At 44.6% G+C, this 18,607-nt stretch overlaps 1 protein-coding gene across 2 annotated transcripts; it reads right to left on the bottom strand.

The window, feature by feature from the left end:
- Window positions 1-7,787: 7,787 nt before the first annotated feature.
- SLU7 (SLU7 homolog, splicing factor) lies at window positions 7,788-18,211 on the bottom strand. 2 transcript variants are annotated; one of them, XM_008922704.3, is made up of 15 exons: window positions 17,996-18,211; window positions 17,243-17,396; window positions 16,950-17,030; window positions 16,208-16,372; window positions 15,996-16,061; window positions 14,309-14,356; window positions 13,687-13,818; window positions 13,363-13,460; window positions 11,898-11,965; window positions 11,566-11,705; window positions 10,670-10,831; window positions 10,123-10,227; window positions 9,865-9,939; window positions 9,507-9,611; window positions 7,788-8,538 (listed from the first exon to the last, which is right to left on the bottom strand). In XM_008922704.3, exons 1-15 carry the CDS (start codon window positions 18,157-18,159, stop codon window positions 8,359-8,361), a joined length of 1,743 nt encoding a protein of 580 aa, XP_008920952.1. In that variant the 5' UTR covers window positions 18,160-18,211; the 3' UTR covers window positions 7,788-8,358. The 2 variants fall into 2 exon arrangements, with proteins under 2 accessions (XP_008920952.1, XP_017936628.1); XM_018081139.2 differs by lacking the exon at window positions 14,309-14,356.
- Between the last annotated feature and the right edge of the window lie 396 nt (window positions 18,212-18,607).

The following is an 18,607-nucleotide window of genomic DNA, read 5'->3' as shown; positions in this document are numbered from 1 at the left end:
AAGGCCATGCCAGAGTCATCCCAGAGAGCTTGGAATGGGGTTTAATGCAGGGAATCTGGAGAGGACAGGGATTGTTGTGTTGGGAAAGTCTCAACTCCACATCTCCTGTGCACGAAGAGCCTCTGGAACACCATCCTCTGATTCATGTAATCCATGTTTGAGGTTCTTCTGTGAGCAAACACCCAGGCTCCTCTTCAGAATCCTGCACACAAACGGGCCCTCCCCGAGCCCAGTCTTTTTCACCAGCACATAACGTGGTCAGTAACTTTGCATATGGAAAAGGGCTCCTGGGAAGTTACTCAGTAACTAACTCAGGGTTTAGTCATTGAATTAAATCCTGTTTTCACCCAGCAGTGACTTGGTATCTGATCAACTGCTCTGCCACAGGCAGCGAGGGGACGTTTCCAGCAGTGCAAGAAATGAGAAGGAAAAAATTCTGCCCACAAAGGCAAAGCTGAGCAATCCTCCTGCCAGGGGATGAACAGAGCTGTGCTCTGGGGGCAGAGCTGCCACTCCAGGTGTCCTCCATGCACAGCACTGCACACAAACCTAACCTCAGTCCCACAGGAATAATCAAGGTTCCAACACAGCACATGAGAAAACAGGGAAGTCAAAGCCATCGTGTTCCCACCCTGCACCTCAGAGGGTTCATTCACCAGCTCCTGCCTCTCCCTGACCCTGCAGCAAGGCTATTCCCTGCAGACAGTTTGGTTTGGCTCTGGGATTTGCCACAGATCTTTGTAAGGTTTGGCTTTTATATTGGGAGATTTTTAAAAGACATTTCAACACATCAAAATTGAGTGTCCAGACTTTTCCAGACACAGCACAGTGCCTGGCTTCTGCCTCTGTGAGACAACTCTGCAGATATTCAGGTTCAAGAGCCCTTAAATGAAGTGTCTCCTGTATGTAAACTGGGGATCAACAGCACTTTTCTTACCACACTGCTGTCAGGATAAACCCATTAAAAACTGGGGGGCTTTGAAAACAATCCCCTCCTAACCCAAGGGAAGGCTCTGGGACTCACTGAGTGTCATTCCAGGAGGGCTCTGCAGCCACACTCACACATGGAACACTGGGGAGGGCTCCTTTAGGGCCCTACTCTCACAGTAAATCCATGTTTTACAAGTATTAGCAATTAAACCTTCCCACGAAGCGCTGTAGATTTGGGCTGACTAATTGCCCTTTGCTCCATCCTCAGATTCAATCACTGGTAAGATTTTTAATGACTAAAAATGATTGAATGAGATGGGATGGGGACACCCCAAGGAGAGAATTTACAGCTGCTCTTGGCAATTAAAACCACTAGAATGCATTAGTGTCAGAGAACATGACAGAACCATGGCAGAAACCTCACTCTTGTGTCAGCCACGAGCACTCCACCACCCATTCATCAGCTCTAGGAAATAACCAAAGTGTTCTCAGGGGATCTGCAAGTCACAAAGCTCACTTAGGTTTGATATTGATAAACTTATGGCAACAATAATAAACAGGGCCAAGAGTAAAAACAAACAAGGGGATTTTGTAAAAACAACAGAGTTGAGATTCATTTCAGTCATCCTCGAGTACCTAAACCTTTAGAGTACATTTACATGTTTTCAAACTCTTATTTGCACCCAGAAATACTAATGTACATGGTGGATTTCTTAATTGAGAACTAAGACTTCCAGGCAAGCCTTAATTTGTACAGCTGGTACTTTCAGAGAGGCGTAAAATCTCATGACACTTCCCAGGATATCAGTGGTTGTCATCAGCGTGGCTTTCACTTGCAAGCATTGCCACAGTCCCTGCACAAAACTGCTTGGAACCAGAAAAGAATAATTAGGATTATGGACCAAAATTTGCCTCTTGATGCTGCTTTACAGATCTTCTGCTCAACCTGCACTGTGCTGGGATGTGTCCTGTACTCACTGCAGCTCCTGAAGGCAGAGCCCTGCAGTTCTGGGCAGCCCCTGGAGACACCAGTGACTGACACAGCCAGGGCAGGGGCTGCTCCCTGCTCAGCAGCCCCCTGCATTCTGCACAGCCCCTGAGTGCCAGGGAACAGCACCAACAGCCCAGGAACGTGGGCACACTGCAGGGACAGCAGAGAAACACAACATTCAAACAATTCTCTGTTACCAGAGCCCAAACACAGCAAAGCAGCCACTGGCTGAACCCACAGGGCAGGATAAGGTAACCCCAGCTCCTGATACGAGCCCACATGTCCCAGCCCTGCCCTGCTGCCTTCCCAGCCTTTATCCTGAGGGCTGGAAATCACAGTCCCGAGGGGAAGCAACACAAACACAAATGCTGCCCACAAACCCTCCCATCACCCCGAGGGCTGTTACCTTCAGGGGCTGTTTCATTCCTTGGCATCAGCTGGGACACAGATGGCTGTGCAGTCACTCTGCTGCAGAACTAGGTCAGGGCAGCACAGATAGCAAGGAAAAATAAAAATCCTGGGGTTTAGCCACCAAAACCATCCAAGCAACAGCAGCCTAGTAGACAAAACAATATCCCTGAGCAATCTCATCACCCCCAGACTCTGCAGGTACAGCTGCCCTACCCATTGAGCACCCAGCCAGCAGGGCAGAGGGCTGTGCCATTACACACACACTCATTATTGTTTTACTAGAATCCAATAATTCCTACAGGAGTTAATCCTTCTGCATGACAGTACAGCAAACACAACCAACATTTTTTACATTGCCCATTATGTAGTTAATTGGTAATAGTTCACAGAAAAAAGGTTACATGAAGTCACTGGTATAGTTCTAAGTCTTACTGTTCGTGGATCAAAGACAGGTCCCCGTGTTCCTTCAGTCCCTGCTTGGATACAAAATGTTCTGCAGCCAAAGCAATTTAGAGGAGTTTCCTTTCTCAGGCTCCTTCCAAGGCTGTTTTCCCAGTTCCCAGCACTGTGAGCAGTTGCAAGGAGCAGAGGGAAGCAGCTGTGCTCCAGGGAAAGCACAGTTGCAAAAAATTACCTTAAATTGGTGTGGCTGTGTCAAGTTACCTAAATCTCCCCGGGAGTTTTGGCTCAGTAAGGTTACAGGATTGGTCCCTGGTTAAATATCTAATGGAAGATCATCAGGTGAGAACAATCAAATCACATCTGAAAGCCTCATTAGAAAAGTAAACCAATATTTAGCCAAACAAATTTTGGTTTTCCATCTGAAACCATGCTGTGAGCTCATTTAAATGCTACACCAGCAATGTCTGAGCTCTTTGAAACCACAGGAAAATCTTCAGAGAATATTGTGTCACCCAGCACTGGGACATTGCAGTTTCTGAATCAAGGGGCTGTACCAGCCTGGATAAGTGCTTTTAATTTTGTTCTTTAATACTGTTTCTCAAACCAGTTGAACTTCATTTGGTGACCCCCGGGCCTCAGAGTGGGATCTGCTCAAGCCATTTAAGTGGAAATGAGTCCAGGTTGCTGCTGGAAGGGGAGGGATTGTCTTCACTCTCCCCTGTCCCCACACCAGCCTTGCTGCAGCTCTGCTGAGTGGGTTCAGTTTGCTGAGCTGGCAGAAGTTGATCAGGGTTTTATTTAGTTTTCTGAGGGTTTACTGAGCTGAAAGAGTTAACAGAGGAATTGGGTGAGTGTTGAATCAATGTCAGGACAGAGGAAAGAGGAGAAAGCTGCTGAGCTTCCTTCAGTATAAAAAGGAGTGTGGGCATGGACCATACAAAGCATCAGGGGCTGTCCCTCCCACCTGGGCTCACCTGGGCTCATGGAGGGGTGTGTGCCTGGGACACGGGTGTGCACCCAAACAGATTTACCAGAAATCTGCTCTGAGTCTGGTACTGATTCCACTCAAACCTATGGCAAAACTCTTTGTTTATATTGGCTAAAGGAAAGAGCATTCACAGAAGAAATGTGGCATTTTGTTTGGGGAATGTGTCATTGACAGAATGCACTTTCATTTTTCCACAGATATTTATAAAACCAGAATTTAAACACAACTTGTTCCTACACTTAAAAAGCACGTTCAGGAGCCACACTTGCAGCCAAGTATTGAGGCGTAGACAGAGTGCAAATAAACAGCTCCCACAGGAGGGGGGATCTGTTACTTGTAAGAGGCCAGAGAAGAAAGCAGAGGGTGACAGGGGGGCCCAGAGCAGCAGTGCCAGCTGCTCCTGCTTTTGTCATCGGGGTGTGCTCCTCCCTGCACTTGGACAAACAAATGCCAAGGGGGGCTCTGGAGGGCTGTGCTCCCGTTACGGGGCAGGAGCAGGCTCTGCTCCCTCCCAGCACTGCAGGACACTGGGGCTCTGTTACAGGCAGGCTAAATAAATCATGTGGCCATGAGATGTCCTGAGGAGAGGAGCTGTACCCACGCAGAGCAGGCAGCTCTGCCACACTCCCCAACAAACCAGCACAGCCTGCTCTGGCACTGGGGGGTTAAAGGCAAATTCCAGGGGGTCAACAGAGGCACTGACCATGAAGGTCTGGGCTTGGAGGACAGCCCAGCTCAGAATAATGGCTGGGAACAGGAATTTCTTTCTCGTGTGCTTTGTTTTCTGCAGTGGAGCCTCCAAATGTATAAACTCAGCAGGATCTGAACTTCTGTCTCTTGGAATGGGGACTGATGGCTCTTGCTGGGGACTCCCATCCCTGGAAGTGTCCAAGGCCAGGTTGGACAGAGCTTGGAGCAACCTGGGCTAGTGGAAGGTGTCCCTGCCCAGGGCAGGGGGGTGAAACTCGGTGTCTTTAAGGTGCCCTCCAGCCCAAACCATTCTGTGATTCTGTGAATGTGGCTTTCAGAAAAAAGAAAAAGATCAGGCTGTCTCCCAACACAGCTTGAGCACATATTTTCATAAGTAAAAGCAATATTGTTCTAATAATCAAACACCAAAAAGGGTCTCAGAGGGCTCCAAGCAAACCTGGCTCATTAATCACAGAACTTCACACGTGGTGTTAGTTTGGCCAGGAGTCTGGAAATGCCAGTTAATCATTTAAATTTTGGAGCTTCCCTGGACTTCAGAAGGTATTGGAATGACAGAATAATATCAAAACCATTTTACAATTAATATTTTAGGAAGCACACATTTTCTTTATATGAACCATTCCTGCTAATAAGAACCTTATTCTGGAAGCCATGCACAATGGAGATTTTCCAACAGCTTTTGCAAGAGTTTTCACTGTGGAGAAAACTGAGGAACAAAAATAAAAATGCTTTTCATGTGGTAAAGTTGTAAGAAGTTATTAACAGAAAACAGGAAGCCCAGAAGATGTCAGTTCTGAAATTCCTATGAGTGGATGCACAAGATGCTACAATTGATCTCTGCTTTTTAAATTTGATTTTATATATTAAAAGAAGCAATTTTCCTCAATACAAAATGTGAAATTCTATTACAGTCATCTAATGATGACAATCCACTAACAAACTTGGAGTTTCTTTTTTATTTAATATGAGGAAATCCTTCTTGTTTTTCCAGTCTCTTTCATATAATTTAGGCAAGTATACATATAAATATATCTAGAAGTGCTTTGAACTCAACACTTCTCAGACCCGGAGCTGAAGAATGCTCCTCAATGGGCAGGTTTGGGGCTGTTCAGCCACACTTGGGCAGTAAGTTAATGGCAGAAGTGGGAGGAGAACAGGCTCTTTATTTGCAGCTCCCTGCTCTACTGAGCAGAGCAGATTTCATGTGAGATAACTGTACCAGGGCACTTTGGGGGGCACTGCCAGGGGGCAGGTCAGGTTATGGTCACACATTCTTAAGCCCAACAGCCCCAAGAGCACGTGCAACATCAAATTCCATTTGTATGCCAGAAGAGGTTCTACCGACCCTCCCAAACCACCCCCAAGACACCTTGGAGATGCCACCAAAGCAGTTGTACAAACCTTGCTGCTGTCACAGACCTGGGCCTGGATTGAGGGGTCTCCTCAGTGCTGGTGCCTGAGATGTGCTGTGGGGGAGCGGAGAGAGCTGGGAGAGAGGGGCAGGAGGCACTGACACACCCCAGCCACTGCCATCCATCCATCCATGCACTCCCAAGCCTGGCTTTGGATAGTCCCAGTCACTCCCATCCATGCACTCCCAAGCCTGGTTTTGGTTAGTCCCAGTCACTCCCATCCATGCACTCCTGAGCCTGGCTTTGGATAGTCCCACAGTCACTCCCATCCATGCACTCCTGAGCCTGGCTTTGGATAGTCCCAGTCACTCCCATCCATGCACTCCCAAGCCTGGCTTTGGTTAGTCCCACAGTCACTCCCATCCATGCACTCCCAAGCCTGGCTTTGGTTAGTCCCACAGTCACTCCTATCCATGCACTCCTGAGCCTGGCTTTGGCTCCGCCCTCGCTGGAAGTGCCACATGGCAGAAACAGGAGCTGAGCTGAAGGAACAGATGCTGCTCACAGAGAAAGTCAGATCCTCCAGTTAATCAACTTATTTCAGTCAAGGGTTTGCAGGGAATTCTCGGGACTGGAGCTGGAAGCTTAGAATTTCCCCGTGGCAGAGGTGTCAGAGGTGAACTTTGCCAGCCAAGACCTGCCAGGAACTGCTTTCTGGCACTGTCCCATCACAGACATCTTCAGCCTGGCAGATGAATTGGTTAAGCAAGAACTGCTTCAGTTCATATCAGAAATCACTTTTTCAGCTTATCTACAAAAAGCTTGGAAGTACAAAGTTTTGTTTTGTGCCACATGAAGCATTCCAATTCCCCCCCAAATTAAACCTTTTATTTCAAGGTATTCAGGACATGCAAAACCATCAAAGACTGACCCAACTGTGACATGGGCAGCACAGTAAACAACCTGGCAAGGGCTGCAAAACACACCTCAAAGTGGGCCACTTTTTTTGGGTGGTTCACTCCTGCTGAGGTCTCCGAGCAGCACTGGAGGCAGCTGCAGCAGCAGACACTGTGAGGACAGAACTGCTGCCCCTCCAGTCTCACAGGTAAATTGTCTTGGAGCTTCTACAAATGGTCTCCAGCAGCAGGGACAGCTGAAGGAACGGGAGGAGGGAGGTTTCAAATTCTCATCATACTCCTTTCCTGTTCCTGAAGTAGTCTGTGCATTAGCAGGGGCAGGTACAGAAATGTCCATGATCCCAGAAATAATCTTACCTCATTCCATACATGAAATGCTGCCCCAAGAATAAGCTCCCAAAGAGGAGAGAGGTCATTTCATATTCAGGATGAAAACCAGACAGGTCTGTGTGTTCCTGAAAGGCCTGATGTGTATCAGCATCACTTCCATTTCCTGCAACTTGTTCCAACAAACGTTTATCCATTTGCCTGGGATATTCCAGCTGGAGACATAATTTGATGATTTTAAAAAGAAACATGAATCATGTTCCAGCTGTTTAAGAACAAGTCTCAGGATAACACACCATCCTGTCAATGTTAAAAAAATAGTCTGTCAATCCTTTATGAAACAGGAGCTCTGTTCCTCTGCAGTTCAGACTCCAGATCTGGCAAGGATCAGCTATGGCCCAAGGTGCTTGGTTTTGATTAGTTGGTGAAATCTAAGTATTCTAAATTTAGGACTGAATTTAAATCCCCGAACAATCAGTTTGCATAAACTCAGTAGAGCTGATGCATTAAAATTTCCAGTCAATCCACAGTAAGGACTAATATTGCAAACACAAAGCAAATGGTGCTTCACATTATTATGAGGTATTAGAGCCTGACACCTGCTATCACACCATCTAACAGGATATTGTCATCAACAGAAAACCAAAGAACATCCTTGCAACTGAAATTTGTAGGGTAACATCTGCAGAAGCAGTCAGATTTTAAAAGCTCTACAGTCAGCTTCTCCTAACCTCTTCCTTAGAAAGGCTGGACAGCACTTAAAACTTTTATATTAATTTATTCCAAATTGTACAAAGCAATCGTTTTTTACATTTCCAAAACACTTACTACAAAGTGATCAAGGAAGAAACTACTCATTCCTTCAAAGCCACGAGACAGACAACTCCCTTTACAAAGAAGCTCTAGCAGTTGTATTGACTGTTTGTCAATAATTTTTGCTCTGTATTAAGTGATACCTGCTGACCATTTCGTTTGAGGAGTCAGTTTTACTGGATCATGACTTTATGCTTGTATTAGTTGGCCAAACCAACCTAGAATTTCAGTCAGCATCAGATCTTTTCTCCTCCAAGGATTTCCACAGTACATGCATGTACTTTATTTACACATATGTTCTATATGTGTGTGTGTTTGTGCACATACATGTACCCACACACACACTCATAACATTGCTCTAAGTACTGGACTGCTTCTGTCTGCTGAAAGAAGTTTGCACAAACTTCTCTGGTGCCACTTCTGGCACTTGAGACACGTGGAAGGGAAACAAGTGTCTGGAGAGTTGTAAACAGGTATGAAAAAAAGCCTTTTGGAGTGGAATGATCTCCCCTGTGATCACTGTCCAAGGAAAGAGGCCATGGGATCGTCAGGTCTCTGCCTTTTCATCCTGTAGGCTTCCATCTCCTCCTCTGTTGGCTCCCTGGCCTCAAACTGGCTGTTGTAGGGTCTCTTCCTCTCATCCAACTGCATGATTTCTTTAACATGGAGCAGACGAGCCTCTTCTGCATTTAGTGCCTGAAAGGAGAGCAAAGGAAAACAAAAATTCCACAAGGCAAGTTAAGCAAAAAAAACCCCAGAAGGTTTTTCTTAGATTCTCACATGATGGACAAGCAGCAGGCAGAAGGGATAAGCAATGCACACCTGTCTGGCACACCTACAGCACATTTCACTTCATGATCATTTTTTAGTGTTTAACATAAACTGATACTAGAATGCTATTTAGCAAACAAGACACTTTAATCTCTTTCCAGTTGTCGAAATCAAGTAAAAAACTCCTTGGATTTACCTAAAATGTAACCATGATCCAGCAAGTACAAAAGCAGGTAAGCAAGCATCTGATCTTAGGGATTTGGGATGGTTTGCTATTGTATTCTGGTATAGGTTTGGGGGGTTGATTTTTAAATCCTTTGTATTATTCTGCCAACTACTCCTGCTGCTCCTTGCTACTGAAAAGAAGTGCATTTGTACAGTGCCTTGATTAACCAGAGATTTAATTGGTGTCTCCCCTGGACACCCTGAGGCTGCTGTGCCCCTGGGAGGGCTGCTCAGCAGCAGGCAGTGCATAGTTTGGGGCATGGATTTACTGCACCAGCTGTGAGACTGGGCCCAAGCCTGGCATAAAAGGTGCTAAGTTAAGCTTTGACAGTGCCTTTGATCTCTCCACCTTTCTTCAATACACAAATCACTGTTCTGCAATGTGTTTTAGAGATCTACAGCTGTAGTTAGTGCCTAGGTATGAAGTGTTTGTTCTAAGTCATCTAAACTACATCTTTTAAAACTAAATATTTATTGAACGTTTGCCTGAGAAACAAGGACTGTACTTCAGAACATCTAAGAGCATTTTAAATTTGCTCTAGCTCCAAATTAGCATCAAAAAACATCCCAAGGTACAGCACAGGAACTACATTATAGGCTTTATAACACTGATGTAAAATACATGTCAAGTTCTTTTTGCCACAAAGCCACTGAAGAATATAGTGCACCTTTTTCAGTTTTTCTTGCTTCTTTTTCTCTTCACCCTCACTGTCTGAATTTGAGCTCTTCTTGTGCTTCTTCTTTTTCTTCTCTTTCTGTTTCTCTTGATGGATCTGTAAGGTGGGAAACAAGTTCCTGTTAAGATGCAACTTGCCAACATTAATAATGTCCAAGCCACTAAATCCAGACTTCTCTCAATGCTATTTGAGAGCTTAGTTTTCCATAGAGGTGTTAATAATCTAACAATGCAGTCCAGTCATTTTCAGGCACATTATGACTCTACAGAATTTTGTAGTTATGCATATCATTTCACCTCTTAAAATGTTGAGGCAAAATATGTCTTCCTGAGAATGGGAAGCATCCTACCTCCATCAGAGTTTTGGGTTTTGTCATGTGTTCTTCCTCCCCAGGCTGCTCTTCCAGTAAACTTGCTTCTGTGTTCTACACGACAGACAAGAGCAGGGATGCCCAGTTATTAAATGCCCACATTTGAAAGGGGAAGGACAAAAGAAATCCCACAACCCTCCAAAAAACAAACCCTCCCAAAAAGCAAAACAGTCTAAACCTTAAGCAAGGCAGGAGAATGCTTTCCAGCTCTTCCCAAGTGACTGAGACAACACTTACAGCGATTTCTTTCCCAGCCTCTCCTGTGCAGTAGGAGTACTTGACAAAGGAGTGGCAGCACTTGTACCCCCACTTGCCTTCTTTCCAGTATGAACCCCAAATGCACTGCAAGAGAACACACCACAGCAGTTATGGCACCAGGACACTCCTGCAGGAGGCTGCAGTTTATTGCTCAGCTTATATCCTGGGGAGTGAGTTATTCAAACAGTCCAGAAGGAAGTTAGGAGCAATACTTCTGCTATTCCACATCAGCCCTACAGGTGCACTGTCAGAAAAGAGAAAAGCAACAGCATGTAGTCAACTCATATTCAAAGTGGAAGGGAAACAGAGTAACTTCCCCTTTAGTTTAAGACTGCCATGGCAACTCCTCAAATTCACATCCCAACCATGACAATCTGAAACTCCTCCTCAGCAGAGAAGGGAGAGTGTCACATTTGAGAGAGGAGAAATTTATTTGCTGTATTAATTATATTGTACTGTCTCCTACTATCCCTCCAACGGGAAGGTATTTAATTTTTCTAGAATTTTAACACAACCCAGGGCTTACTGTATGGTTGTTGATCTTCACATCCTCTTCATACTTAGAGCAAGCAATAGCTTTCTCTTGTCCTTTGATGACTGTTCCATGCCTGGAGTACTCCACATAATCTTCTGTTTGAGCTAACAGCAGCTCAGCTGGTGGGGCATCCAGGTGTTCTTGTCCTCCATACTAAAATGCAAATAGAAATGACATATAATAGGTTTGAAAAAACCCACCTTTCCTGTAGTTAAATAAACATTTCAAAAATGGCACCTTCAGTACCTTCTAAAGAAGCCACGAGAGTGGATGGTGGCAGTTTAATCTGTAATGAATACTGAAGACAGAAATACATCACCTCCCATGGCCACTGTGGTGTTTAGTTTTACATGGTTGGTTTTTTTGGTTGTTTCATGCCCAGAGAATGACAACAGTGATATTCCTCACTGAGAGCAGGAAAACTTTTCAGACCAAGCCAAAAGGCTCTGGTACAGCCAGAGCAGCATTTTCTGTCCCCCTTCAAACTTGAATGTTGACAAGGTTAGTAATTAAATTGATTATTTAGGTCTTCTGCAGTTGCCCAAGAAGTGAGTTGCAAAATATAAAACAAATATTTATGTACAAGACTGCACCCAAAACTTGAGTCATGAAGAAATTCAGATTTCTTCAGTGGAGAAATTCTGACAGTTATGGAAGAGCTCCAAAAATTACAAAGAAACACCAACAGATGTTCAGAAGTTCCTATATTAAATAATAACATTAATCTAATCAATGATAGTGTATAAAAATATTTTTATATTTATAAGTCTGAGCTGCTGAGAACAGCTGATGCCCTTTCACACAGGATTAGTCATCTTGGTTGTTCCCCAAGACCCAGACATCCAACTTGACAGAATTCTTATTAAATAAAACCAAATGCCTATTACCTTCTCTAGGATGCTTTCTTTCTGCTGTGCCTTGAAATCTTCTTTTTTCACTTTGAAGGATTTATAAAGGAGCTCTAATTTGGTAGGGTCTGCTTGAAGATGAACTTCAGAGCCTTTGTCATAAGCTTCCCAAGCAAACACTGTGTACACAAGAGATTTCACTCAACATTTACTCTAAACTGACATACACATTCAAACTACATTCTTCAGTTCTGAAGCAATTTGGAAGAAGACCTCAATCCAAAAAGACTTATTTCTCTTTTGCAAGAAACCAGCAGTTGAAGTGTTTTAAGTCCCTTTCCTGACAAAGCCCCCAGAGCAGCCCCACTCACGCTGGGTCTGTGCCATGGAAATGGTGTCTCCCGTGTAGCGAACGAAGTTGTCACCGGCGTAACCAACCCTGCAGGGGAGAGCAACAGGACTGAGCACCTGGAAGGGCACTTCCTCTTAAATACAATCACACAACTTCAACAGGGAAGAAAAAACTCCCTTTGTGGCCTAAGAGTTAAGAGTGGAGGGAGAAGCAGGCACATTGAACTGGATACATGAAATGAAAGCCCTGGCTCCCTGTGGAGCCATGGAATTATCCCACAGCCCCCTGGAAAACCTGCTGTGTGTGTTCACAGGGAAACATGGCACAGGCCTGGAATTCTGAGTTAAACTCAGATCTAACTGCACAGAGACAGCCATCAATGGTGTGTGACATTCCAGCACAATGATCCTCAGCTCCTGGATTCTACCTCTCCAGCCCAGCCCGTGTCTGTGGCTGAGTCAAAGCCTGGGAACAGCTTTGCTGCTGCCTGCAAAGCTGGGACACTTCTGCACAGCCCTGAACAGATGCACAGTGTGTACATGAAACACAGGTTGAAGATCAAACAATGTTAACAACCCCATCCCCCCCCTTTCAACCTCCCCAAGGTCACTCTGGAAAATTTACAGTTTGCAAAGCTGTGGCAGAAACAGAGTCAACAAAGGTCAAACTATGACGAGAGAGACAAGCGAAAGCATCTGCATCTAAAACAAAAGTGAATTGACTGGCATTATTCTAGCTGGGGGCTAACAGAGGTGGAAAGAGCATTATTTACTACCATTTAGGCACTGCCACTCTATTCCAGGCAGTGAGCTAATCCAATTGCTGTGCTCTGAATGCATGTTTTACTCACAGCCTGCCTGCTCTGGAGGTTCACAGCACAGCACAGGTCAAGTGCCTGACTGGGGTGCTAAGTGAGACAGCTCCGTGTGCAGCCAGGGCTGCCCATTTTTAATTAAAGATGTGCACCTTTAATTAAACTGGCTGAATAGACAATGTCAAAGCTTTCAGATCTTCACTATGCAGAATCCACTCATATAGGAGATCTTACTCCTAATTCAAACATTTAGTTAAGTACCACAGACACTCTATGTTAGTCTCCAGTCCTGAATGCCTCCCAACAAACATAAGATAAAGTTTAAGATTTAGTTACTGACATAATTTATATAAACATCGTTAGTGTTCACAGGCATCACCTCTAGATGCAGCAGTGTTCTAGTCCCTGTACAGATCACTACACAAAATGAAAGTCCACACATCCCTGGAGATTAAGGGTCAGCATTACAAAAATACCACTTTTATACACTAAAACAAAAGGTGCTCCTAAATAAAACAGGTTTTTTTTTCCATGTTTACTACTACTTCTATACACAACTGACCAGAGATTAATTAGTAAAAGGACATACAGATAAAAGAAAATATACAACTATTTATCTAATTTTTAAGAATTTTGTTGGATACACAAGAATGACCCTGTCTTAACTTACTCATCTGGATTCTTGCCTGTGTTGGCATACGGGTTCTCCCTCATGGCCCTTGTTTTGGGATCATAATAAGCAGAGTTTGGATCTAGATTCCTCAAGTACTGGGGAAAGAAAGAACATACAACATATTTATGATTTTAAAAGAACTGAAGTGAGTCCTTTATGCCCCAGTTTATTTAAAAGTTCTATCCATGTAAAAAGATGACCTTTATCAAGCCATAACACAAACATGAACAGAACTGAAAACAGACCTTAACCCCAAGAGACAAAGTCATTAATAACTGAGTGCCCCATTTATTGAACTGTTTGTAACTGCTCTTTACTCACCTTGGCAATATCTTCCCGAATGCGCAGGTTCCGAACCGTGATACGTCTTTTCGAGTCAAAGTTCTGCCCAGGCATATCAATGTCATCTGCATATTTATCTTCATCCTCATCTTCACTGTTATGATCTCTTTCCTGAGGAGAGATGGGAAACTTCTAAGTCATTCACTCCAGAGAGCAGCCTGAGAATCTGATCCTAGTGGTTTCCTAACAGTTCTGCAACCCTGCAGTTCCAGGCCAGCACAGCTCACCCGGGCTGAAGTGCTGTCAGGCCAACCTACCACTGACACTGCTCAGAAATACTCCTGGGGAAGGATTTCCACTTCCCCACGTGGAAACAGTTATCAAAACATAACTGTGATGCTATTAAGAAAACAGTTATCTTGAGCAAAATATACCACATTAAAAACTAATTATGTGCTTGCATCTCTAAGGTCTGACAACACACAGGAATTAAAATAAAAACCCCTTTAAGAAATCCAGCAATCTCTGCCTGACAAAGACCAGGCAGCCAGTGGCATGGCCATGCCAGTCAAACCCTTATGCCACCCTCATTTCACTGCTCCACTAATACAGGTCCTTCCTTCTGCCCATGAGTGATGCAGTGGGTAATCAATCATCTTACTGTCTGTGAATTGGGTTCCTCTTCTCCCCACTGGTGTCTTGGGGAGTTCTGCAGCAAACAAAGAGCACATCAGCAGAGAAGACAAGATAGTGGAGAGAGGAAAGATGGCAGGGATACAAAGGGCAATCAAAGCAGAGCTTGGTGCTGGATACAAAATACAATTTACCAGTGGCACAAAATGCAGAAAGATGCTACATAATGTTCTAGGAAAGAGCTCTTAACTGTCTCTAAGACATACAGGTGTTGGAGGCCTTTTCACTGCATCCCCAACTAAGTTTCCCACTCCTTGCAAGAAGAGCAAATTCTAGAACTCTGTTGCTGTTATTTAGAGCTTGCTATGCCTTTGAACACTGGTGGATTAGACTAAAATATTTCATATCATGCAAATATAACCAAGTTTCAACTCTGAAAGCTTAGAAAACAATCAAGAGGATATGTATTCAAGGATTTAGTTAGAATTTAGAGGAATACTAAAAGCATTAATCAGAAGGCATAATTGAAGCTGGACAGAGATAGCCTGACTTCATTTTTTTAACCTGCTTAGCCTCCAACTTGAAAATACTTGCAGGGGTGAAGATGGAAACAACTGTGAGCCCTGGAACACTGACCAACAAATTGGCCAGTGCTGACTATGCAAATCAGCCCCAGTCCTCTTCTTCAGAGACAGTTCTGAAGTTTGTTTGAAACTTTTTTCTTACAGCTTCATTTTTTTAAGGTGATGCCTAAAGATTTTTAGGCATTTTGTAAATTTTAATACAGCTGTATAACTTGCTTTCACTTTAGACAGTTACTAAAGTGTTTTCTCCTGGTTTGTGCTACTTTCCATTGAATTTCTGTTTAACAATCTTTCCAAGGAAAGAGATTTTAGCAAAGACATCCTGTTTGGGATGTGCACCTGGACCAGAATAATAAGATATATTGTAGTCAAAACAAGATAGAAGGCCCAGAACCCCTGGAGGGCTGAGGGTGGTACCAGGGGCAAAGATGGGTTTTGGGTTGAATGTACCCACTACATATGGAAATTAGTTAAACTTATAGCAGTGTGAGAATGCTCTGTGTGTGTGTGTTAAAATTAGAATTTTGTATCAAAGATTACTAAAAGCACTGTCTATAATCTAGGAGGAGCTGGAGGAATTAGTGGAAGGTGCAAACTCTGCAGTTAAAAGCCAGAGGGAAATACATTTGCTCAGCCTTCAAAGAACCAGAGACATTACAAACAGCAACAACTGAAGAAAAAACAAGCTGGTTTAAGACAAAGAAAATACCTTCTTATTCCAATTTATACTAAGCATTACCAAACCAATACAGACTCGCATAAGTCATTACCTCAACATTGGCCAGATCTTAACAGTCTTTAAATACAAAAAGAGCATTTCAGTACATGAAAAAAAAACGACTACATAGAAAACAAGTTCTTCTGACTCAAAATTCCGTGTAATTAATTTTAGCAGGAATAATAATCACACAGAATTTTAGCCCATAAGGGGAAAACAAAGCAACTCTCATTGGAAAGATGCTTCAAATTCTTGAATATGACACAGAGTGCCAGGAAAATCTTTAAATTACTGGAGGGCATAAAACCTAATAGCAGACCCTGCACAGAGAATAAAAGAGTCAGAAAGCAGAAGTAATCTGTTGTTTATTTATTCAGCTTAAACAAAAATAAATTGGGGTTTAGTTAACTTACCACTTGCTCCAGCTTCCCTGATGCCAACTCCTCCTGAAGCTTCTGTGCTTTCAGGGTACGTTTGGCCTGGGGAAGAAGAAAATACACTTGTTTCCATGATTCTGTTCAGCACAAGGTTTAATATTAACAGTGCACATTAGCAGTGTTCCTCCTCCCAGCCCAGCCAGGCCAAACAGCCAACCTTTCCCCAGGGAGTCACAGCCCCTACGTACCAAATCAACCTTGGAATATTCCTCCACGATCTTCATGTGCTCCTCTGGGTTATACCCATTCCAGCGATCCCGCTTCCCGTCGTAGTCAAACATCAGCTGGGGCTGCACGTGTTCATCCGGGGCAATGTTCATGCCTGTGTACTTTGCTCCAACTTTCCTGGGCCTCTGAAAGAGAAAAGGATGGTTAGATCAGCCCATTAGGCTAAAATATGTGACTCAGATATCCCTTTAAAAATCTTATCAATCAAGCTCCTCTCTAAAGCCAGTTAAACTCAGCACTGGAATTGTAAACAAATGCAAGCAGTTCTGCATTTCAGTGTAGCACAGTTGACTCCAAACCCTATCAATTTCTAATTCTGTTTTCCACAATTAAGAAAGCAATCAGAACAGTTTTTAGGTGGCTTCTGGCTGACATGACCCAGAAAAAGACAGGCACAGCAGCACTTGAGTTAATGCAGACTAACATGACAAGTTAAACATTTTCAGTTATTACTGCAGAGCTTGTTACAAACAGAACTCACCAACAAAACCCCGAGTAGTATCACTTTTCCCCTTCATTTTTCCTACAGAACAATTTCTTTAGAAATTTCCAATCTCAACATTCACAATCATAATACTGACTTTTTTTTTTTTTTTCTAAAGCCAGTATTTTTTGTCTGACCTATAGCTGGCTGTTCTTCACTAGGAGGAGCATTCCCATGGTTTCCAAAGCCATTAAGTCACGGGCAGAAGTGCAGTTTACCTCCATGCAGTCCTTCTTTTTGTGTGTCAGGGCCCCACAGTTCTCACAGGCTCCTTTTCGGTACCTCGTGGCCACAGAGTTCTGGGCAGGGGCACAAGGGCAGAGTTACACAAACCTGGGCAAGAGTCATGAAGTGACACCCAAGGTGTGACCCACCCAACCCCCAAACACTGCAATCTGCCTGCTGAGTGAGAATTCCCAGTTCCTGCCCCCCTCAAGCCCCTGTAACCATCAACCAGTTCCTCATGCAATCAAAGCAAATCTTTATGTTCTGGCAAAACCCTTTTGCATACCTCCTGAACTCCTCGTTTGTACCAGTCTCCAGAGGAGCTGTACTGTTTCTGCTTCTCTGGCTGAGGTCTCTGATGCTTTAGGGTGGGTCTTTTAGAAGGATCTATGTACCATGGCACTGAGGAGATGTACTGGGGGATGTGAGGATTGATATCCCTGTAAAAGATGTTGTGTCAAAAATACATGGCACGGGGAGAAAACCCCACAGCAATTCAGCCTAACAAATAACTCCCACATTGAGGTTCAGAGCTTTAGGAGGGATAATAAAACAATCAAGTTGGTAGAATGCATTACAAAATAAACTTGATAACAGAGACTTTCACTGAGATTTTGTTGCTACCTAATTCACCTCAACTCCTGACTCCAAAGCAAGTGGCTTATTCTGTGTAATGTTACTGAGCACAAAAATAGCAACACTTGTCTTCTCAGAAGCAACAAGCCTCGTAGAAACAAGAGAGGGAGGAAGAACAGCTCAGGTACACAGGGAAGCTCCCCCTTACTCATGTTTGAAATACCACCTGTAAGTAGCTGCATAAATGGGACTTTTAGCAGAACTGTCAATAGCTCACAGCATTTTTTGGGAGAGTATCTGCCTTCTGAAGCATTCAAAGAAAATCTACAAACTTCAACTATTTCCTTCTGCAGTGACTCATGCAGAAACCCTGTGTCACCCTCCTAACCACTGTGTAACCACACCAGAAAAAAGGCACTTTTAACCAGCAGCTTTAGAACAACCCAGCTTTAATAAAACTCACTTTCCCTCTTCATCCACCTCAGCAGGTGCATTTCCGAGTTTTCTCTGTTCTTCCAGTTCCTTCTTTTTCCTCCAGTCTTCCCTTGTCATCTTCTTCGGCTCCTCCAGGCTCACGTCGTTTGCCCCTCCTGCAGGGGTGGCGTTCGCTACCGCCCCCGATGCCATTTTGGCTCTGTCCCCTGCAAGAGGCAATAAGCGAAGACAAACGCGCCGCCCTGCACCCGGCGCGGTGTGAGCGCAGCCCCTCCCGCGGCCTGTGCCGCCCGGGCCGTGTCAGTGCCCGAGACAGCGGCAGGGCCCCGCACGCGCCTCCTCACCGGCACTACCCGCAGCGGCCCGGGCACGGCGCGACAAACGCACGGCGGCCGCGGGGAACCAGCCACCGGACTCGGGGCCGCGACCAGCTAGGAGCGCGCTGCGGCACCCCGGCGGGGCCCGCCCTGTCCTTTCCCACTCCTTTATGCCCCAGTCCCGCTCCTTGTATCCCGGTCCCTTGTTTTACCTGCGGGCTGCGCCACCGACCCACAATGCCCTGCGGCCGCCACGCCCACTTCCGGGTGAGGCCCTTCCCCCTTCCCGCCCCGGCTCGTTGAGGCCAATTGGCTGCCGCGAG

This window comes from Manacus vitellinus, unplaced genomic scaffold (assembly GCF_001715985.3).
Source record: "Manacus vitellinus isolate BGI_N305 unplaced genomic scaffold, ASM171598v3 scaffold_51_pilon, whole genome shotgun sequence".
NCBI lineage: Eukaryota > Metazoa > Chordata > Aves > Passeriformes > Pipridae > Manacus > Manacus vitellinus.
The sequence above is the reverse complement of the archived record's forward strand: the minus strand, read 5'-3'. Positions and strand labels throughout refer to the sequence as shown.